The 24,029-nt window shown below is 42.3% G+C and overlaps 1 protein-coding gene across 14 annotated transcripts in view; it reads left to right on the top strand.

Annotated features, from left to right (window-relative positions):
- The window catches only part of LOC118357847 (nuclear receptor corepressor 2-like), a 145,901-nt gene that overhangs the window by 67,122 nt on the left and 54,750 nt on the right, over window positions 1-24,029 (top strand). For 10 of the 14 annotated variants that reach the window (XM_052478728.1, XM_052478720.1, XM_052478727.1 and 7 more), the window contains exons 6-11: window positions 2,421-2,537; window positions 11,460-11,516; window positions 12,914-12,966; window positions 17,691-17,757; window positions 18,817-18,989; window positions 19,226-19,322. In XM_052478728.1, coding sequence (XP_052334688.1) covers window positions 2,421-2,537; window positions 11,460-11,516; window positions 12,914-12,966; window positions 17,691-17,757; window positions 18,817-18,989; window positions 19,226-19,322 — 564 coding nt within the window. The remainder of the gene's footprint in view (window positions 1-2,420; window positions 2,538-11,459; window positions 11,517-12,913; window positions 12,967-17,690; window positions 17,758-18,816; window positions 18,990-19,225; window positions 19,323-24,029) is intronic. The other 4 variants (XM_052478731.1, XM_052478722.1, XM_052478724.1 and 1 more) reach the window with 1 other exon arrangement.

Below are 24,029 nucleotides of genomic sequence, written 5' to 3'. Positions count from 1 at the left end.
TATTAATATCTCAGCTAACCTTTTTGGTTTTTGCTTATTTAAAAAAATATATATCTTACTCTACAAACATGTCAAATTTCCAGACTCTGTGGTAAAAATGGACACTATAAGCCATTAACCAATCATAGCCCTCCTTTAGAATGGCAAGTTCAGCAAGTAACCAGCAGAGGGAGTTCTCTTTGAATCCATTTTCCCATTCACCGTGTTGGTGGTACTGATAAAATTGATCATACCTTCAGAATTAGCAGAGACAATTTGGGAAATTTGATTTACATGTAGAATATATTGGTCCAAACGATATGTCTTAACATGAACAAAATAAAAAAGGGTCATTTTGAGATATTAATATTTTGTTATGTTTAATAAATGAATGTGATTCGGAGCACACTATAAGGAGTATAATTACACCAAGATGGTATCTGTATCATGTACTGTTCACAGATCATAGGCTCATACTGGAAGCGTATAGGTCTAAAAAGGGCCTAAAATGGCCTCTGTCATCACGATTTTCTCAAATGGTTTGTGATTCAAATGTAAAAAAGCATTTAAAAATGCCTTCCTTCCAATGAAGTTTCTATGTGAGAATTGCCAGAACATTCTGAGATACCAAAAATATGTTCCGCTCCCGCTGGTGTGGAATCGCCCCCAAATGCTTTGTCTCCTCAGTACTACTCTCACTCTCTTCTCTGGCATGGGGCCGGCCCTGGCTTTGTTTACTCCATGTTGTGGTAATCAGAATTAGAATACTGTAAGTTAATAGGATCTCTGTGGTGGTAAGTTAACTCCCCTGGGTCCAGTTAATCAGAGGGTTAACACCGATGGGCCTTTCAGCCTATAAGTACCCGCTAGAGAATGTTGTCGGGCATCCTCTTGAGCATACACATCAGATTCATAGCAACCCACAAGGCACCAACGCTTAATACATTGGACATAAACAATTGTAAAGGATGAATTGCATGACGAAATCGGCTGTTCGTGGGTATATGTTCATGAAAATAAATATTAAGACGCGTCATTTGTTTGGATAGAGCCAGGGATCTGTTTTGTATTATTCTACAAAGGCTTACTGCAACATGTATAGCCTATTTAGTTTCCCTTCCAATAAAAACATTAGTGTAATACATCTGATCAATTGTATTTATAGATTTGACTAGTAATAGAGTTTATAGTAAGTAATACAGTCCAGGTACAGCTTCTCACAGGCTCGGGCATAGGAGGCAGAGGCTCAGATGAAGTCCCCACATTTGATCGTTCAAATTCAATCACCTTCCTAATATATAATAATATATGCCATTTAGCAGACGCTTTTATCCAAAGCGACTTACAGTCATGTGTGCATACATTCTACGTATGGGTGGTCCCGGGAATCGAACCCACTACCCTGGCGTTACAAGCGCCATGCTCTACCAACTGTGCTACAGAAGGACCTCATGCTCATCATTCAGTCCCATTGAAATTCAACTGGGAAGTCACGTCTCAATGGTCAGTTTTGGGTTTCTGTCGCCCATTCATCCGTTGACGTCATTCCTTCAGTGAGGAAAGCAGCGTATTAGCGCCTGGGTACCGAGGCCCTACGGCACATTTTGTCTTGGCACCTTAACCTGTTGTTGTTTGTAGTTTTTTTTACAACCTTAACAGCCTCTTTTCTGTTTGTGATTTGTAAAATTCTGACAACTGAGCAATGTACCAATATGTAGGAAAAGTCAGGGATGGAGGACGTAGCTTTTCTGTTGTTGTTGCAGATTGTTAATAAAACCAAAATCAAACGTCAGTGGCTGTTGTCCTATTTGGTATTCATAAGGATCCCCATTAGCAGCTGCAAAAGTATCAGCTACTCTTCCTGTGGTCCACGTGAAACATGACACGTAGTACAGAACATTTTATTAGTCATTGACTGAAATGCGTAGATTTAAAGTGGCACACAGCCTACATATCAGTACATACACACAATATCTAGGTCTAATACATAGTACAGTGAAAATTACAATACAAGATATATAAAATGGCTGCGTCTTTTCACAGTCCCCTTTGTGCGGTAAGGTGTTTTTTTAAACTGGATGTTCAAGTGTTAAGCTATTTACAGTTAATAGGACAGTTAGGCACATCACTGCTGGAGATGATGAGGAGCAAGAGGGGGAGGAGCTACACACTGCTTGAGTAACCTGTCTCCACGGAAACAGAGGAGCACAAAAGTGCTGCAGGATCGGGCCTTTTGCCTTTGTTCATGGCTTGTGATGATAACCTTTTATCTGTCATCTTTCTCTTTTCATGTTCTTCTCCCCCAATCTGATTTAAAGGGACATCTTATCTGCACACTTTGTTCACCAGTAAGTGTGTGTGTGTGTGTGTGTGTGTGTGTGTGTGTGTGTGTGTGTGTGTGTGTGTGTGTGTGTGTGTGTGTGTGTGTGTGTGACCTGTAGCAACAGCTGGAGGAGGAGGCAGCAAAGCCCCAGGAGCCGGAGCGGTCCATGATCTCCCCTCCGCCCAGCGAGGCCAAGCACCGTAGCCTGGTGCAGATCATCTACGACGAAAACAGGGTCAGTACCATCGTACAAACACACACACTTACTGCTTTCTCTCTGTGTAATTATCTGCATCTCAATCAGTGCTTGGGGCTGGAATTGCTGTAATCAGTGCTAATAACCTCACTGTTGGCTAGTGTTAGAATACACGTAGCAAGCTCTCCCCTGTGTCACATTGAGTACGTTTACATGCACACTAATAATTCGATAATCAACTGATTATGGCAATAGTCGCGTAAAAACTTCTCTCTGCTCATCTTGATCAGCCTAAGGTCAAAATCGACATAGGCATAAACTGATTAAAATAGCTGTTTTTCTGAGAAATCTTTAGAATTATTAGTACATGTAAACAGCTTAATCGGCGTTCTGTCTGTGTTTTTGATCTGCGCATGTACCGTAGCGCAAGCCTCCCTCTTATGCGTGTGGGAAGTGAATTCTGACAGTATGCTTCTTAGAAATAGGTTTCACATACAAACTTTATATGTCCCAACTCCGGATCAATTAGGCGTCACAAAAATAACACGGTTATTTGACATGACATTTATCGAATGTTTATTTTTATTGGGGATATCCTGCACAAGTCCCATCAGGTAGCCTGATTTCAGATGTGTCCATGTAAACAGGATTATTAGGGAAAGTGATCTTCTTGCGAAGCATCTAAACATTTTAAACTATTCAATTGATCTGACTATCCACAATCTAATTGTGTGCACGTAACCAACCATCATCATTATGGCCTTTAGTTGTTGGCGGGATGATGATCTCAGATAATGAGCAAAACCATTACTAAAACTCACTCATTTTGAATGAATGTTGCTGTCTGACTGAAATTGTGTTATTTGATTTTATCTGGTCTTTTTGGGGCCACAGAAAGGGGTTGAGATTGAGACGGAAGCTGTGGAGGAAGTAGAGTGGGAGCATCTGGATGAAGTGTAGAGGAAGTCTCTGACAGCTCTTTGATGATGAAACACTACTATGATAGACTGTCACTTGGCTTCTCCCTTGAAAAATAGGACTCCTGCTGTTTGAGAACCTAATTAATAATTTGAAGGGTACATGGAAGGTTTTTTTTTTTGTTGAGTTTTGCTATGGCCATGATTGATATTCTGTGAAGAGATAAAACTCTGAGCTCTGTCATTGCTGTTACTTGGCTCGACAGTACTGTCAAATGCCACTGTCAATAGAGAGGTGGAAAGGCTGTATTATAAGATATTAATTCATTAGCCTCCCAGTCTTATCGAAATACCAGGCAAAGTCCTCCTGTCTGATGGTGTAGTCTGCCAGAAAGGTCACCATCATTTAGCAGGTGAACCATTTTCTCTTTTTTTGTCTTTAATTTTAAAAATTGTCTGAATGTAAGAATGTCATACAGGTTTACGTCTACCAATGTAGTTTGTTTTGATGAGTAGGATATTATGTAGTAGTAGTTAAAGCATTCATTTCCAATACTCTTAGTCCACCTAGTGGTGAGCACTGCTCCATGCACACACAAAACTGTATAAAAATGATTGTGTTGATTGCAATAGTATATCGTTGTACGGGGTCTTCTCCCACTCATCGTACAGACTCCAGTTGGTCCCCCCCTGTATGTCCAGCAGCATACCACCCTGCATCCCACTGCTGGCTTGCTTCTGAAACTAAGCAGGGTTGGTCTTGGTCAGTCTCTAGATGGGAGACCAGATGCTGTTGGAAGTGGTGTTGGAGGACCAGTAAGGGGCAGTCTTTCCTCTGGTCTAAAAAACATATCCCAATGCCCCAGAGCAGTGATTGGGGACATTGCCCTGTGTAGGGTGCCATCTTTCGGGTGGGACGTTAAACGGGTGTCTTGACTCTCTGTGGTCACGAAAAGACCCCATGGCACTTATTGTAAGAGTAGGGGTGTTAACCCGGTGTCCTGGCTAAATTCCCAATCTGGCCTTCATACCATCATGGCCACCTAATCATCCCCAGCTTACAATTGGTTCATTCATCCCCCTCCTCTTCACTGTAAATATTCCCCAGGTCATTGCTGTAATTGAGAATTTGTTCTCAGTCAACTTACCTGGTAAAATAAGGGTTAAAAAAAGTACTAATAATGTCCTGTATGTGTAAGGGCCAGGATGGTCTTTATTTGACTCATTATCTACCCTGATGCCTAGTCACTTTACCCTGTGTTCGTGTACATTATCACCCTCAAATACTGTATTATTATCTATCCTGATGCCTAGTCACTTTACCCTGTGTTCATGTACATTATCTACCTCAAATACCTTATTATTATCTATCCTGATGCCTAGTCACTTTACCCTGCCTTCATGTACATTATCTACCTCAAATACCGTATTATTATCTATCCTGATGCCTAGTCACTTTACCCTGCCTTCATGTACATTATCTACCTGAAATACCTTATTATTATCTATCCTGATGCCTAGTCACTTTACCCTGCCTTCATGTACATATCTACCTCAAATACCGTATTATTATCTATCCTGATGCCTAGTCACTTTACCCTGTGTTCATGTACATTATCTACCTCAAATACCTTATTATTATCTATCCTGATGCCTAGTCACTTTACCCTGCCTTCATGTACATTATCTACCTCAAATACCGTATTATTATCTATCCTGATGCCTAGTCACTTTACCCTGTGTTCATGTACATTATCTACCTCAAATACCTTATTATTATCTATCCTGATGCCTAGTCACTTTACCCTGCCTTCATGTACATTATCTACCTCAAATACCTTATTATTATCTATCCTGATGCCTAGTCACTTTACCCTGCCTTCATGTACATTATCTACCTCAAATACTGTATTATTATCTATCCTGATGCCTAGTCACTTTACCCTGTGTTCATGTACATTATCTACCTCAAATACCTTATTATTATCTATCCTGATGCCTAGTCACTTTACCCTGCCTTCATGTACATTATCTACCTCAAATACTTATTATTATCTATCCTGATGCCTAGTCACTTTACCCTGCCTTCATGTACATTATCTACCTCAAATACCTTATTATTATCTATCCTGATGCCTAGTCACTTTACCCTGCCTTCATGTACATTATCTACCTCAAATACCTTATTATTATCTATCCTGATGCCTAGTCACTTTACCCTGCCTTCATGTACATTATCTACCTCAAATACCTTATTATTATCTATCCTGATGCCTAGTCACTTTACCCTGCCTTCATGTACATTATCTACCTCAAATACCTTATTATTATCTATCCTGATGCCTAGTCACTTTACCCTGCCTTCATGTACATTATCTACCTCAAATACCTTATTATTATCTATCCTGATGCCTAGTCACTTTACCCTGCCTTCATGTACATTATCTACCTCAAATACCTTATTATTATCTATCCTGATGCCTAGTCACTTTACCCTGCCTTCATGTACATTATCTACCTCAAATACCTTATTATTATCTATCCTGATGCCTAGTCACTTTACCCTGCCTTCATGTACATTATCTACCTCAAATACCTTATTATTATCTATCCTGATGCCTAGTCACTTTACCCTGCCTTCATGTACATATCTACCTCAAATACCTTATTATCTCTTCCTGATGCCTAGTCACTTTACCCTGCCTTCATGTACATTATCTACCTCAAATACCTTATTATTATCTATCCTGATGCCTAGTCACTTTACCCTGCCTTCATGTACATTATCTACCTCAAATACCTATTATTATCTATCCTGATGCCTAGTCACTTTACACTGCCTTCATGTACATTATCTACCTCAAATACCTTATTATTATCTATCCTGATGCCTAGTCACTTTACCCTGCCTTCATGTACATTATCTACCTCAAATACCTTATTATTATCTATCCTGATGCCTAGTCACTTTACCCTGCCTTCATGTACATTATCTACCTCAAATACCTTATTATTATCTATCCTGATGCCTAGTCACTTTACCCTGCCTTCATGTACATTATCTACCTCAAATACCTTATTATTATCTTTCCTGATGCCTAGTCACTTTACCCTGCCTTCATGTACATTATCTACCTCAAATACCTTATTATTATCTTTCCTGATGCCTAGTCACTTTACCCTGCCTTCATGTACATTATCTACCTCAAATACCTTATTATTATCTTTCCTGATGCCTAGTCACTTTACCCTGCCTTCATGTACATTATCTACCTCAAATACCTTATTATTATCTTTCCTGATGCCTAGTCACTTTACCCTGCCTTCATGTACATATCTACCTCAAATACCTTATTATCTTTCCTGATGCCTAGTCACTTTACCCTGCCTTCATGTACATTATCTACCTCAAATACCTTATTATTATCTATCCTGATGCCTAGTCACTTTACCCTGCCTTCATGTACATTATCTACCTCAAATACCTTATTATTATCTATCCTGATGCCTAGTCACTTTACCCTGCCTTCATGTACATATCTACCTCAAATACCTTATTATTATCTATCCTGATGCCTAGTCACTTTACCCTGCCTTCATGTACATTATCTACCTCAAATACCTTATTATTATCTATCCTGATGCCTAGTCACTTTACCCTGCCTTCATGTACATTATCTACCTCAAATACCTTATTATTATCTATCCTGATGCCTAGTCACTTTACCCTGCCTTCATGTACATTATCTACCTCAAATACCTTATTATTATCTATCCTGATGCCTAGTCACTTTACCCTGCCTTCATGTACATTATCTACCTCAAATACCTTATTATTATCTTTCCTGATGCCTAGTCACTTTACCCTGCCTTCATGTACATATCTACCTCAAATACCTTATTATTATCTTTCCTGATGCCTAGACACTTTACCCTGCCTTCATGTACATTATCTACCTCAAATACCTTATTATTATCTATCCTGATGCCTAGTCACTTTACCCTGCCTTCATGTACATTATCTACCTCAAATACCTTATTATTATCTATCCTGATGCCTAGTCACTTTACCCTGCCTTCATGTACATTATCTACCTCAAATACCTTATTATTATCTATCCTGATGCCTAGTCACTTTACCCTGCCTTCATGTACATTATCTACCTCAAATACCTTATTATTATCTTTCCTGATGCCTAGTCACTTTACCCTGCCTTCATGTACATTATCTACCTCAAATACCTTATTATTATCTTTCCTGATGCCTAGTCACTTTACCCTGCCTTCATGTACATTATCTACCTCAAATACCTTATTATTATCTATCCTGATGCCTAGTCACTTTACCCTGCCTTCATGTACATTATCTACCTCAAATACCTTATTATTATCTATCCTGATGCCTAGTCACTTTACCCTGCCTTCATGTACATTATCTACCTCAAATACCTTATTATTATCTTTCCTGATGCCTAGTCACTTTACCCTGCCTTCATGTACATTATCTACCTCAAATACCTTATTATTATCTATCCTGATGCCTAGTCACTTTACCCTGCCTTCATGTACATTATCTACCTCAAATACCTTATTATTATCTTTCCTGATGCCTAGTCACTTTACCCTGCCTTCATGTACATTATCTACCTCAAATACCTTATTATTATCTATCCTGATGCCTAGTCACTTTACCCTGCCTTCATGTACATTATCTACCTCAAATACCTTATTATTATCTTTCCTGATGCCTAGTCACTTTACCCTGCCTTCATGTACATTATCTACCTCAAATACCTTATTATCTTTCCTGATGCCTAGTCACTTTACCCTGCCTTCATGTACATTATCTACCTCAAATACCTTATTATTATCTATCCTGATGCCTAGTCACTTTACCCTGCCTTCATGTACATTATCTACCTCAAATACCTTATTATTATCTTTCCTGATGCCTAGTCACTTTACCCTGCCTTCATGTACATTATCTACCTCAAATACCTTATTATTATCTATCCTGATGCCTAGTCACTTTACCCTGCCTTCATGTACATTATCTACCTCAAATACCTTATTATTATCTTTCCTGATGCCTAGTCACTTTACCCTGCCTTCATGTACATTATCTACCTCAAATACCTTATTATTATCTTTCCTGATGCCTAGTCACTTTACACTGCCTTCATGTACATTATCTACCTCAAATGCGTCGTACCTCTACACCTTGATATGGTACTGGTACTCCCTGTATGTAGCTTCATTCTTGTGTATTTTATTCCTCATGTGTTAGTATTTTATTTTATTGCATTGTTGGGAAGGGATTGTATTTGGTGCATGTGACAAATAACATTTGATTTGATTCAGTGGCCATGTCAGAGTCTTCTAAAAGGTAAACTCTTAAACTAGTTATCTTCTATTATATACTAGAAAAAGTCATTATCTGATAGACAATAGTACTGTATACCTTTCACCCCAGAGCTAAATCATAATGGCATGATTGACTCTATGCCGCAAGAGTTTGCTGAGCACCCATGTGATGATCTCAAAGCCTGGAAGTGTGTGGATGACTCGTCCAATGTCCCTGACCTCTGGAACACTTTGCACCACCACACTGGCCCCACTCTCTCCCCAGACTATGTAAACAAAAATCGGACCAAATTATGTACGATTTGAGTTCTGTGTTCACCGAGATTACACCATTATATACACAGCCCTCTACAAGTCCCAGCCCAAAGTGATGGTGTGGCACTGTGACTGATGGTATGTTTGCAAATGCATTATGCAGGAAGGTGTATGTGAAGAAGGCAAGGTAACATGTCGTTTCTGGATATGTTCTCTCCTCGTTTGTGTACCTGCAATGGGTGTTGGTGTTTGTCTTTGGTCCCTTGCCCTCCAGCCTTTGTATAGGGTACTCTAGTATTGTTGAGGGGTGTGTGTCGGGGAGGGGTGTGTGTCGGGGAGGGGTGTGTGTCGGGGAGGGGTGTGTGTCGGGGGAGGGGTGTGTGTCGGGGAGGGGTGTGTGTCGGGGAGGGGTGTGTGTCGGGGAGGGGTGTGCGTGCGCTTGCGTGTTTGTGTGTTTCAGCACCTGGCTGTAATTACTCCAGCCTCAGTAGCAGTAGCACTATCATAGTCCCTTGTAACACACACACACACGGTACAGAGAGCCCTCAAAGCACTGTGCCTTCATTCTGGTTGTGCCACTATTAAACCCTCTCATTTTAATTACGTATCTTTTATGATGTAGCCCATATTTCCATTGTGTCGCTGGTGTCATCTGTCCCTGTGGGCTCAGTATCACCTCATCTCTGAGACAAGGAGACACCCACAGGCCTTTGTCAATGCCACAGGCAACGCCACTCATGTTCACTCATCTCATTAGAACATGGCTGCCTTAGACACATACAAGAGAGACAACTGGGACTCTCACTGGAACTGCACTATCATAGTCCCTTGTAGCACCCACACACGGTACAGAGAGCCCTCAAGGCCCTGCACCTTCAGTCTGGTTGTGCCACTATTAAACCCTCGTTTTAATTTCGTATATATTATGATGTAACCAATATTTCCATTTTCTTTAGACGGAAAAAGGTTCTTTGACTTCTGTTGGGGAAGAGCAGCGCACTTAGTTTTCTTTTCAAGTGCCAGTCCTCCTGTCTAAGCACTAGGGGGCATGTTTGAAGTGGACTGGATTTGAGGAGGAACTGTAGAATGTCAAAGCTTCATGTTGATCAACACGGTGTTGTCATTACCCCTCTTAATTTAGCTTACACCTTTATCCCCTTTGTTGCTGATGCCCTTGAGTATAGTCTTTGATGCCCTTAATCTGACATACAATTCATGGCAAATGTATAGGCTGCATTACAGGTCTTTATCAGTATAATATGGTGGACATAAAGGGGACAGTCCTAATCAGGAAATGGCAACATGTAGAGACATTTCCAGTTCTCCCTCTTCTCTCACTCAGGATTAAATCCTTGTTAATTGCTGTTCATTAAACAGTCCTTACAAAATACATATATTAGTCATCTGCAGAATGTTACAGCCTTCTTTTGGATGAGGAAGCATCGGAAAGAAAGGAAGGAAGGAAGAAAAAAGTGCGACCATGGGGGGGCAGGGAGAGAGAGCGCACCAGAGAGAGGGCGACAGAGCCAGAGAGAGGGCGACAGAGCCAGAGAGAGGGCGACAGAGCCAGAGAGAGGGCGACAGAGCCAGAGAGAGGGCGACAGAGCCAGAGAGAGGGCGACAGAGCCAGAGAGAGGGGTCAGCAGGTTGACGTTTGTCATGCATCTTGCCCAAGAGGAAGAACTGAGCAATTTATGCTAGATGGGCTAGATGAAAACAAACATGTGATTTCTGGTTTTAATTTAAGGTTAGGGTTAGGCATTAGAGTTGGCAGTGTATTTAGGGTTGGAAAAATAATACGATTTTGTGGCTGTGCCAGCTAGTGACCACTCTGCAGAGCTGCCTCCAAAACAACATTCAGGGACACTGCACACAGCACGTGACATGGCTAAATATAAATGTATAGAGCTCAGCTGAGTAGAGGTCATCTGTGATAGAGGTACAGAGATGGGGTTGTGCTTCTCTTCTTCACAATCACTGCCAACCAGCTCTGTTTGATCTCTTAAGCTTGTGTAGTGAACCCTCAACCTGAGCGCACTGCGAAGGACAGATCTTTGTCGTTTTGTCAGATGTTCCTTATGTAGAAGCACAGCAGCCATGCAGTCTTGCACGCACTCTGTCCCAGTGTCTCACTCTTTCTCTTGCTCTTCCTCTCCCACTCTCCCTCACCTGCTTGCTCTCGCTCTACCTCTCTGTCCCTCAGTGTGTGCTCGGGAGGTGAGTAATCTTTTCTCCGGTAGGAGAAGAGCGAGGGAGCGGATCGAGTTTTTGCCTTGTGTTAAAAGCTCTAAAAATAGTTGCTGCACACAGTGCCCATCCAAACGTCATTCATTGAGTGAGCTAGCTGCTGTGTTGCCTTGGTGATGGGAGACGTGAGGCTTTGTAGTTGATATGTGCTGAGTATGTTTGTGTGTTCTCTCCTCAGAAAAAGGCAGAGGAAGCTCACTGGATTCTGGAAGGACTGGGACCCCGAGTAGAACTGGTGAGCCTCTGCTGTTTTCTCACCTCTTAATGGTCATCTGAATAAAATATCTAGCAACTTGTATTATTTGACCACAGGGAGGAGGGACAAGTAGCAGGGGAGGAGGGTTAGAGGGAGGAGAAAGAAAGAGGGGGAGGAGTTTGTCGGAATAGAAAGATGGCCATGTGTAGCAGGGGGTGTAGGGAGCAGGCCCTGGAGACAGGCCGAGGTGGGTTTCGTTCTTCTGTTCAGGGATGAGAGCGAGATGGACGGGCAGAATGATGGCGCTGTCTGTCTCTGATGGCTAGGAGCCAGACACGGCCAATGTTTCATAAATGAGCTGCTGCTGTCTGGAAGAGAGGATCTTACTGACAGTACTGTATATTATCAGTGGGAGTCATACATCATACTTGCTCTTTTATAAGCTGATTTGGGTTTGACAATAATACCTAATGTTCGCTTTCGAAGAGTTTTGTCGTGAGCAACTGAAAATATAGTGGAGAACAACAAGTTCAGATTCAAATGTTTGACCCATGGGAAGGTGTTTGTAGTTCATTGGTTTAAATGACTTTTAATCCCCCTTGTGCCGTGAAATAAAAATATGTTTTGTGGCCAAACTTATACAAATTGTACACAGAGATGGTCTCCTTCGCTTATGAGTCGGTTCTCACTCTGTACAGTCCAGTCTCTTGAGAGGGGCTGAATTAGGGTGTCATGTCCTCGTTGTACCCACTGCTTGTCGTTGTCAGCTTGGCACAGCATTAACAGTTATATACTATCATGGAGCAAAGAGCTTTGTTTCACTCTCTCATAGACATAGATTTATATGGGCTTTTGATTGAATGAATAATAGATTCAGTAATAATTGAATGTAATGGTTCAGTTGGTTGAGTTATTGAATGATGGTGCACCAGGGTTTTCCCCAGGAATTTTTAAGAAGGTGGTGCTGCTGAGTACGCCGGGGGGAGGTCCGGACGGGGGTAAACTCAAAATATCTTCCCCTTTTTTAAACACCTGTAACTGTCATTTCCAGCAATCTAGAGCAGAACATTGCTTTAAATGATAACAAATAACTTACATTCTTTCATTCTTCGGGGAGAACCGTGTACACAATGTGAGCCAAAACTTTTTGACAGACCTTTCTCGGTTAGGTTGATAAAACATGCATGAATTCATAACATTTGTCTTATGTCTGACTCTGTTCAGCATCTTGTCGGTAGAATGTAATGGGTAAATTGCGTTGCTACATTTAGCGTAGTAACTTTGCAGTGACACCAGACCGTGTGCAGGGAAGTCGTGTGGAAGTTGTAAACAGTATGTTTAACCCTCTAGAGTTGATGTTCCTTGCTGCTGTGAAACAGGATTCTCACCCCTGGCAGCATCACCTAACTTTTCCATCGGTTTCTTCTCTCTCCCAGCCTCTGTACAACCAGCCCTCTGATACCAAGCAATACCATGAGAACATCAAAATGTAAGTTAGCCCGCCCTCTGTGTGTGTGCGTGTCTATGTCATCTGTCACTGTAGGCTCAGTGTGATTGCTATGGTCCTAAATGCCATCACTGCGCCCCTCATGTGCCCCAGAGATTCCCATCCCAACAAACGGCCACAGAGAGTGAATCACGTGGTGTCAACCACGTGTATGGAGTCTTTATAGCCGTGATAATGTGCTGAAACAATTCTTTAACCGTGCGCGGTCTGTGACAACCCGTTGAGATCATGTTTCTGTGGAAATGACTTTATGCAGTCATAAAATGAAAATCCTTCACTTAAGTTGAACTTAAAAATGTAATGCAGAAAGTGCAAATGAGTTAAGTAAAATGGCCCGCTTGAGGTTTAGCTCTGAGTTGTCAGTGGAGAATGAGTTAGATGGTATGCCACCTGACCTCTTACCCTCACTGCCACTCTGTCTCCGCTCAGTTTGATCCTTGCAGTGTTTGATCAGTATTATTGCCTCAAAGCAATTAGCAGAAAGGGTGTGTGTGTGTGTGTGTGTGTGTGTGTGTGTGTGTGTGTGTTATTAAATACCGCAGTATAGCTTTGATCCACCACAATTGACTTCTTTGTACCCCTAACCGGTTTGATAACCTTGGCACCTGTCCCTGGTAAGAAAGATGAGTACCTTGGATTCATGGACACCACTTCTACATTTCTCAGGAATACAGTATATGCTTAGTGTTGGACAAAAGAAACTTTAGAAACGGACCAGAGCAGCTAATCTCTCTCTCCACCATCTGGTGTCCAGAGCACAATGCCATCTCTGTCCTTATATGACTTAATCTCTCAGCCCTGGTCTGGCCTGCCAGCCAGAGACGGCGTAATTAGGGGTTGCGGGGCGTGGCCGCCCTCCCCTGGTTTGCGCACCTTTTGAAGTTCAGATGGGAACAGGAATAGTAACTGAAGTCTGGACACTGACTGTAGGCCTCACATGTAGCCTGTCATAATATCCATTCCAAGACGAACTGAGATACAAGTACTATCAGAAACAAATTGGATTGTTTTCACAGTCCTTTTCACCAGTCAAACCAGACATTTTGCACAGGAAATATCCCCGGTCATTCACAAACTGTCCACGCTCCGCAAGAGAAGCAGAAATTAAAGAGAGAACTTTACAAATGTAAAATCGATTGTTGATTATGCATTAATTTTATTCATTTATTATTATATTCTGGTGAGCAATGCTATTTAATTTTCAACAGCATGACAGAAGAGGCTACCTATCTAATTAAGATTTTTCTGATTCCAAGACCTACTTTTTTACTGAAAAATATGTAAATGAGGCATAAAAAAAGATCAACACAGTTAATGACAAGATAATTCCAGACTGTGCCGTTGTTGTGCTTATTTATGATATAATAGTCACGTTCTCATTAAATAATCTTATTATGGCCCAAAAATTTAGGCTTAGTTAATTCAATTTGACTTGTCTTTCAAGATATTGATATAGCCTAGCTGATAAAAAGACACGGTTTTGATTTGTAAAGTTCAAATAGAATATAGTCTTGCGCATGATCGTCTTGCACTTCACAATGCTTCATCAATGTTAAATATCTTAATATTCGATTTAATCATACACTGGGTGTACAAAACATTAAGACCACCTGCTCGTTCCATGACTTAGACTGACCAGGTGAATCCAGGTGAAAGCTATGATCCCTTATTGATGTCACCTGTTAAATCCACTTCAGTCAGTGTAGATGAAGGGGAGGAGACGGGTTAAAGAAGGATTTTAAGCCTTGACAATTGAGACATGGATTGTGTATGTATGCCATTCAGAGGGTGAATGGGCAAGACAAAAGATTTAAGTGCCTTTGTTGAACGTGGTATGGTGGTAGGAGCCAGGCGCAACTGTGGGAAGCATTGGTGTCAACATGGGCCAGCATCCCTGTGGAACGCTTTCGAATCCTTGTAGAGTCCATGCCCTGAAAAACGGAGGCTGTTCTGAGGGTACAAGGGTGGTGCAAGGAAGGTGTTCTTAATGTTTTGTACACTCAGAGTATATTGTCCAATTAACACATATGGAATAATGTAGTAACCAAAATAGTGTTAAACAAATCAAATATATTTTAAATTTGAGATTCTTCAATGTAGCCACCCTTTACTTTGATGACAGCTTTGCACACACTTGGCATAATCTCAACCAGCTTCGCGAGGAATGCTTTTCCAACAGTCTTGAAGGAGTTGCCACATATGCTGAGCACTTGTTGGCTGCTTTTCCGTCACTCTGCGGTCCAACTCATCCCAAACTATAATGCCTGAAGGTGTGTTTTGGGTCATTGTCTTGTTGAAAAACAAATGATAGTCCCACTAAGCGCAAACCAGATGGGATGGCGTTTCACTGCAGAATGCTGTGGTAGCCATGCTGGTTAAGTGTGCCTTGAATTTTAAATAAATCACACAGTGTCATAAGCAAAGCACCATTACTCCTCCTCCTCCATGCTTCTTGGTGTGGAACCACATATGCAGAGATCATCCGTTCACCTACTCTGCGTCTCACAAAGACACGGAGGTTGGAACCAAAAGTCTCACATTTGGAATCATCAGTCCAAAGCACAGATTTTCACCGGTCTAATGACCATTGCTCGTGTTTCTTGGCAAAGCAAGTTTCTTCTTCATATTGGTGTCCTTTTGTAGTGGTTTCTTTGCAGAAATGTATCCATGAAGGCCTGATTCACACAGTCTCCTCTGAACAGTTGATGTTGAGATGTGTCTGTTACTTGAACTCTGAAGTACTTATTTGGGCTGCAATTTCTGAGCCTGGTGGTCCTCATGAGAGCCAGTTTCATCATAATGCTTGATGGTTTTTGTGACTGCACTTGAAGAAACTTTCAAAGTCCTTGAAATGTTCCATATTGACTGACCTTCATATCTTCTTAAAGTAATGATGGACTGTCGTTTCTCTTTGCTTGTTTGAGCTGTTCTTGCCATAATATGGACTTGGTCTTTTACCAAATAGGGCTGTCTTCTTTAGAGCAGCCCTACCATGTCACAACACAACTGATTCGCTCAAAACACATTAAGAAGGAAAGAAATCCATGAACTAACTTTTAAGAAGGCACACCTGTTAATTGAAATGCATTCCAGGTGACTACCTCATGAAGCTGGTTGAGAGAATGCCAAGGGTGTTTATTTTTGCAAAGTTTGTTTTGATTTAACACTTTTTACTACATGATTCCATATGTTATTTCATAGTTTAAAAAGAATAAAGAAAACCCTTGGAATTGAGTAAATTCTAAACTTTTGTGTAAATTCTAAGTCTAATCTTTTGAATTGGTACTGTACGTGTCTGAGTGTGTGGGAGAGGGAATCAGGGAGTTTAAATGTTTGTTTATATAGGAACATGTTTCGATGAAGAGATCACTGTGTCGTCTTAGGATATCTTTAGACTGCTTCTGTGCTGTTTTCTTCTGCCACACACACACACACACACACACACACACACACACACACACACACACACACACACACACACACACACACACACACACACACACACACACACACACACACACACACACACACACACACACACACACACACACACACACACACACACACACACACACACACACAGGCATGTGATGTGACTGTGGCATCCAAGCTGGCCGTCTAGTATGGACAAGTACGCCTCCAAACCACCCCAGTTCCCAACTCATTACATTCAGTTTTACATGAAAGGTATTTTGGTTTCCACAACAGCATAAATATCTCTGACTCACAGGTCAGCTCACATGTTAGTGGTGTGGGCAGAGTGTGGCACGCATGGAAATTTGGTGAAGTCACAGCTCGGAGGTGTGAAGAATAACCTTCCAGCCCCCAGACAGTAGCCATCCCCCTCCAAACTTGAACCACACACTGCCTGCTTCTCCCCTGTCCACCTCTAACATCTTATTACTCAGTATAGAACTCTGCCTGTGTGTTTTTGTCCGTCTTGTATTTGACCTAGTATCTCTGCCTGTGTCTATGCACACGGAGTGATTGTGTGTGTGTGAATCAACGTTCATATGGGTCTCAGTATGTGTTTATTTGAATGAGTTTAGATGTTTGTTTATATAGAAACACGTGTAGATGGCAGTGTCTTTGTTGTGATGTGGTCACCGTGTCCACTTACAGAATCTTTAGACGGCCTCTGTGCTGTTTTCTGCTTAACATGCGCGCGCTAGTACAGCCTTACTTAATTCCTGCTGTCTGTCTGTCCTTGCCTGTGGCCTGGATCCTAGCTGATGTGACTCACGGTGAATTAGATGGCACGTGACCTTACAACTGACAGGAATAAAAACGTCATCTTTCACCGAAGGCCGAGAGAACGGATGGAGCAGCTGCCTAAGCAGATTACTGCCCTGACCTTTATTTGAAGCACTCTGGCTGGGTCGCCATTCCCGGGCCGGGCCAGACAAACTTTAAAAGTCTGGCTCCTCTTTCTGCCCCCCGAAACGATTTGGTGTTTATCGATCTAGGGACCGGATTGTGTGCCTGTCTGTGTGGGGGTTGTAATAAAGGTCATACCTGGACAGCAGGACGTGTAAGCTACTCTTTACGGGATAGAAATACATATTTTTATTTTTCCCAAACTGCCAAAAAATGTCATTCAAATCATTGTTGATTTTCCTCTGTTTCCTTCTATCAATCTTCTGTCTAACTCCCTTTCATTTATCTTTCCTATGTATCCCTCTTTCTCCTTTCTTCACCCTTCACAGAAACCAGGCGATGAGGAAGAAGCTCATTCTTTACTTCAAGAGGAGAAATCATGCTCGTAAGCAGTGGGTGAGTACAGAACCGCTTCTCTGCTGGGACTGCTCTATGACCGATGACTAGATGTTAACTGGGCCAAGGAGCTCCTTGAAGTGTGTCCATGATCCACAGACTAAAGGGAAAGGAGCTCTGGGCCCTTGTGCCTGTTCTTTAGTAACACTGTAGCAGTAGCTACTCCTATGAAGTGTTAGACCACAGCCACTACGGCCTTTGAAAAATGAAAGGTAAAAAAAAACGGAATAAAGGAGATGTTTCGCTGTGATTCAGCTCTCCCAGGACTTTCTTTTTCTCGGTCACATCAAGTCTGCTTCCTGTCTGGTGGTGGTAGATGGTACAGAGATGGTAGATGCTACAGGAGATGCACCACTGCTCGCTCGCTCTGCCCGTGTGTCAGTGATTGAGCAGGACCAAGGCAGTGGGCGGTGCTAAAAATAACCCTGCCATCGATCGTCCAGGCTCTAATGTCAGAGTTAGGCAGACATCCTCAATCACCCACCCTGACAGAAAATCTTTACCACAAATCAATTACTTTTCCTGTGGAATATATTTCCACAGGGATACATTATGTGTAATAACCATGTTTCATCTCAGAAAAATGACATCCTCAACAATGCAGGAGAATTGGGAATAATTGAATAGTTGCACAGTTACACTAACCCTAAATGCAGAAACCATATCTAAACTGTAATTTATAGAGAGGCACACCTACCGCCCCATAGTGCTATTTGCCGGCCCATGTGCTGCAGGGTCATATATCCACCAGTCATGGTGTGTAGTGTAAGTAGAGGTTCCAGGCCAGCGCCAGGCTGGAGAGGGGAGCGCAGGCTGGAAAAGACATGGGCAGCTATTTTAAGAGGCCTCAGAGGGCTGTGTCTCCTCCAGGGTTAATGGTCTGCTTTACAGCCTGCCCTGTCGAGCAGCTGGGAAAACATGGAGCTCTGTTCTGGTCATGACTCAAGGTTGGACTCAGTCCCTGCAGAAGCACAGCACAGCTCATCATGGCACAAAAAGGGACACTATTTGTATTTTGGAGGAGTTGGTTGTATCAAGTTATTTATGTTTTCCCTTCAGGAACAGAAGTTCTGCCAGCGCTATGACCAGTTGATGGAGGCCTGGGAGAAGAAGGTGGAGCGCATTGAGAACAACCCCCGGCGCCGGGCCAAGGAGAGCAAGGTGCGCGAGTACTACGAGAAACAGTTCCCTGAGATCCGCAAGCAGAGGGAGCTGCAGGAGCGCATGCAGAGGTGAGTCAAGGCCTGGGGCCTCCTGCTCCTTCATATACTAGATTGGGAGTCTAGTTTACTGCATTTGTCAAAACATTAGATGGAGTGATTCCAATCAGTTAAAGAGTCTGATTACGTTGAGTTGTTACTTGGTTACAGTATGGAGGGAAGTGTGTGTGAATGATGTCAAGGAGGAGGATATCCGCTCCTGTACATGCAGTGTGTTGACATGTCCTCTGTGTTCCCCCGGTGGGGAGTAGCCGGGTGGGGCAGCGTGGAGGGGGATTGGCCTCGTCTTCAGCCCGCAGTGAACACGAGGTCTCTGAGATCATCGACGGCATATCAGAGCAAGAGGTGAGCTCTTCCAAATCAAATCAAGCATTATTTCTACAGCATATTTCAGACATAGAATGCAACACAATGTGCTTCACAGGAGAAAACAAATAAAAACAATTAAATGGTTTACTGCACAACAAACATAAGAGGATAAAAAACAAAAAAATAACTATAAAAAACTGAACGACTAAAAAAGCACCCGAAAAGCAAAGCTAAAAAAATATATTGTTTATTTTTTAAAGATGTCTTTTGAATATGTCCACAGTTTCGATTGATTTAAAAAACAGTTGAAGAATCTTAAAATGAATTCTAAAACTCACAGGCAGCCAGTGCAGAGACTTTAAAGCCGGTGTAATGTGTGCTTCCTGTCGGGTCAGTACCCTTGCTGCAGCATTCTGTATGTTTTGCAATTGACAAATGGCTTTCTTGGGTAGACCAGACAGGGGAGTATTACAGTTATCAACCCTGCTTGTAATAAAAGCATGTATGAGTCTTTCTGTATCAGCCTGAGCGGGAAACGGACGCACCGTGGCAATGTTCCTCAGGCGGTAGGTAATAAGCTGTTTTGGTCACATTCCTAGTGTGGGATTCGAAATTGACTTCAGAATCTAAAATATACCTAGGTTTTTTTACCTGGTGGTGGTGTTATTCCCTGTGAATTAAACATGTGGCCAGATTCTCTTTCTGTGCTTCGGCTCCAACAATAAGTACCTCTGTCTTGTCTTGATTAAGCTGGATGAAATGTTGAGCCATCCAAGTATTTAAATCACTAACACAGTCTAATGTATCCATGGAGCTAAAATCCACTGGTGACACAGATGAAAAGTTGTGTATCATCTGCATAGCAGTGAAAATCAATGCTGTGCTTTCTGATAACACTGCCAAGGGGTAACGTATATAAACGGAACCGTTCAGGACCCAAAATCGAACCTTGATATGTATTTTCTCTGAGTTATGTTCACCAAGGGTGACAAACTATCGACCGGCTAAATAGGTCCTAATCCCATTTAGAACTGGACCGGAGAGGCCAACCCACTGGAAAATTGTTAGGAGCTGAAGAATCTAGATGACTTTTCTTCAGAAGGGGTTTCACCATATCAGTTTTTAGTGCAGGGGGGAGAGTGCCTGTGAACAAGGAGTGATGAACAATACCTTGCAGTTCTTCAGATTTGCGTTAAAATCTGTTTTGAAGGTGGTGGGGATAGGATTGAGAAGGCGGATAGAAGTCTTAAGTTGTGATATCACTTTCCTGTGCACATCTGTGTCAACCAGGGAAAATAAATCCATAGTGCATTTGCGTGGTAGGCTAGGGCACATATCATAACTCTCATCAGGTCTTGCTTGACTGATACCCAGCCTAACTTTTATCTGAAATATTCCGCAAAGGAAAGTTCACAGGTTTGCGAAGGTAGGATTTATCAGGCCGTCAATGGTCGAGAAGAGCACTCTCTCTAAGTATTCTGATTATTAGTGGTGAAGTTAGAAAAATTTGCCCGTCTGGCATTTCCAATTGCCTTGTTATATATGCCAAGTGTCTCTCTCAGAATATCTTAATGGACCTGCAACTTTGACTTCCTCCACTTCCGACTATGCCTTTCTGCAATTTATCTTCAATCGATTAGTTTCCTCACTCATCCAAGGGCCTCTACATTTGGATGTGGCCTTTTTCAACTTCACTGGAGCCATGGCATCAATGGTTGCCCTGAATTTGCTATTAAAGTTATCAACTAAATCATCACGAGGAAGTCAGGATAGGTGATGGAGTATTGTTCAGACACAATAAAATCTGTAGCAACTTCAGAGGTAAGATAGTGTTTCTTAATAATGTGTTCAGCATTACCCTGTGCTATGGGCAACAAGGTAATAAAAAAATCCACAGTGGTGATCAGATAAAGCAATTTCAACTATAGAGGATATGTCAATAGAAAGCGTCTTGGTAATAACCAGGTCCAGAGTATGGCTGCGGTTATGGGTAGGCCCAGTATCATGTTGGATAAAGTCCTTAGAGCTCAAAAGATTCATTAATTCAATGGTCTTGGAGTCGGTCTCTTTGTCAACATGAATATTAAAATCGCCCAACACCAATGATTTTGTCATAGTTCTCAAGGACCATAGACAAAAGCTCTTACACTACTTCACCTCCCTAATTTTTCCTCTCCCTCCATCGTCTCTCTTCTGGACCTGTCAATCCCCATATCTCTCCCTCTTTTAGTGCCCTTTCTCTTACTCATGAATATACAGTGTTCTTGTCATGCCTGTTGCTTGACCCTCTCAATCACCAATTTCTTTGTCACGTGAGGCTGAATGACACAGTTACTGTAGCTGCGTAACACTTATAACCAGTTCAGGAAGCATGTGATGTGGCTTTTTCAGTATCATGGCCCGGAGAAGATGGCTGACGTTTTACATGCTCCTGCCCGAATGTATTTTTTATTTTATTCTTTGATGCGTCGTTTAACTTTTTTAAATTTTGTAACTTATTCTGTGCATAATGTTGCTGCCTCTGTCTCTTATGACCGAAAATAACTTCTGGACATCAGAACAGCGATTACTCGCCACGAACTGGCAGAATCCCCCCCCCCCCTTAATTAGCCCAACGTGAAGGACATACTGCTTTCCCGGGAACAGGCCCAAATCCCCGTCATTTGCGTGAAGAGAAGACAGAGAAAAGAGGACGGAGGCCGGGCTGCCTTCTGAGAATTCGTAGGCGATCGAATAAACAATTCGTAGGCGATCGAATAAACCCCCACTGCCTTCCGCTCTACTAGCTAACATGCAATCATTTGAAAATTAAATTGGCTACCTAAGAGGAAGATTAAACTACCAACGGAACAGTCACAACTGTAATATCTTATGTTTCACGGAGTTTTGGCTGAACAATGATATTATCAACATTCAACTGGCTGGTTATACGCTGTATCGGCAGGATAGAACATCGGCGTCTGGTAAGACAAGGGGGGGTGGACTGTATATTTGTAAACAACAGCTGGTGCACGATATCTAAGGAAGTCTCGAGGTTTTGCTCGTCTGAGGTACCTGAGTATCTCATGATAAGCTGTAGACCACACTATCTACCTAGAGAGTTTTCATCTGTATTTTTCGCAGCTGTCTACATACCACCACAGACCTATGCTGGCACTAAGACCGCACTCAATGAGCTGTATAGCGCCATAAGCAAACAGGAAAATGTTCATCCAGAGGCCGCGCTCCTAGTGTCTGGGGACTTTAATGCAGGGAAACCTACATCCGTTCTACCAAATTTCTATCAGCATGTTAAATGTGCAACCAGGGGGGGAAAAGACCACCTTTACTCCACACACAGAGATGCGTTTAAAGCTCGCCCTCACCCTCCATTTGGCAAATCTGACCATACTTTTATCCTCCCGATTCTTGCTTACAAGCTAAATTTAAAATCGGTCAATAAAAAAGTGGTCAGATGAAGCAGATGCTAAGCTACAGGGATGTTTTGCTAGCACAGTCTGGAATATGTTCTGGAATTCTTCCGATGGCATTGAGGAGTAGTGGTAAGGGTAGGCAACAACACATCCCCCATGCTGATCTTCAACACAGGGACCCCTCAGGGGTGCGTGCTCAGTCCCCTCCTGTACTCCCTGTTCACTCATGACTGCACGGCCAGGCACGACTCCAACACCATCATTGTTTGCCCGATGACACAACAATGGTAGGCCTGATCACTGACAATGATGAGACAGCCTATAGGGAGGAGGTCAGACACCTGACCGCGTGGTGCCAGGACAACAACCTCTCCCTCAACGTGATCAAGACAAAGGAGGTGATTGTGGACTACAGGAAAAAGAGGACTGACCATACCCCCATTCCCATCGACGGGGCTGTAGTGGAGCAGGTTGAGAGCTTCAAGTTCCTTGGTGTCCACATCACCAACAAACTAGCAAGGTCCAAGCACACCAAGACAGTCGTGAAGAGGGCATGACAAAATATATTCTCCCTCAAGAGACTGAAAAGATTTGGCATGGGTCCCCAGATCCTCAAAAGGTTCAACAGCTGCACCATCGAGAGCATGGGTGCATCACTACCTGATATGGCATCTGCTCGGCCTCCGACCGCAAGGCACTACAGATGGTAGTGCGTATGGCCCAGTACATCACTTGCCATCTAGGACCTCTATACCAGGCAGTGTCAGAGGAATGCCCTAAAAATTGTCAGACTCCAGCCACACTAGTCATAGACTGTTCTCTCTGCTGTAGGACGGCAGGCGGTACCGGAGCGCCAAGTCTAGGTCCAAGAGGCTTCTAAACAGCTTCTACCCCAAACCACAAGACTCCTGAACACCTAATCAAATATCTACCCAGTCTAATTGCATTGCCCCCTGCCTTCTATGCTGCTGCTACTCTCTGTTATCATCTACATGTAGTCACCTTAATAACTACCTACATGTACATATTACCTCAATTACCTCGACTAACCAGTTCCCCTGCACATAGACTCTGTACCGGTACCTCCTGTACAGTATATAGTCTCGCTATTGTTATTTTACTGCTGCTCTTTAATTACTTGTTCCTTTTATTTCTTATTCTTATTCATTTTTAAAAAACTGCATTGTTGCTTAGGGGCTTGTAAGTAAGCGTTTCACTGTAAGGTCTAGTCTACTGTTATATATCGGCGCATGTGACTAATACAATTGAACTTGATTTTGATGTGTGATCGGGACAGATACAGTTCCTTCAGAAAGTATTCAACCCCTTG

This window comes from Oncorhynchus keta, chromosome 25 (assembly GCF_023373465.1).
Source record: "Oncorhynchus keta strain PuntledgeMale-10-30-2019 chromosome 25, Oket_V2, whole genome shotgun sequence".
Classification (NCBI taxonomy): Eukaryota; Metazoa; Chordata; class Actinopteri; order Salmoniformes; family Salmonidae; genus Oncorhynchus; species Oncorhynchus keta.
The sequence above is the reverse complement of the archived record's forward strand: the minus strand, read 5'-3'. Positions and strand labels throughout refer to the sequence as shown.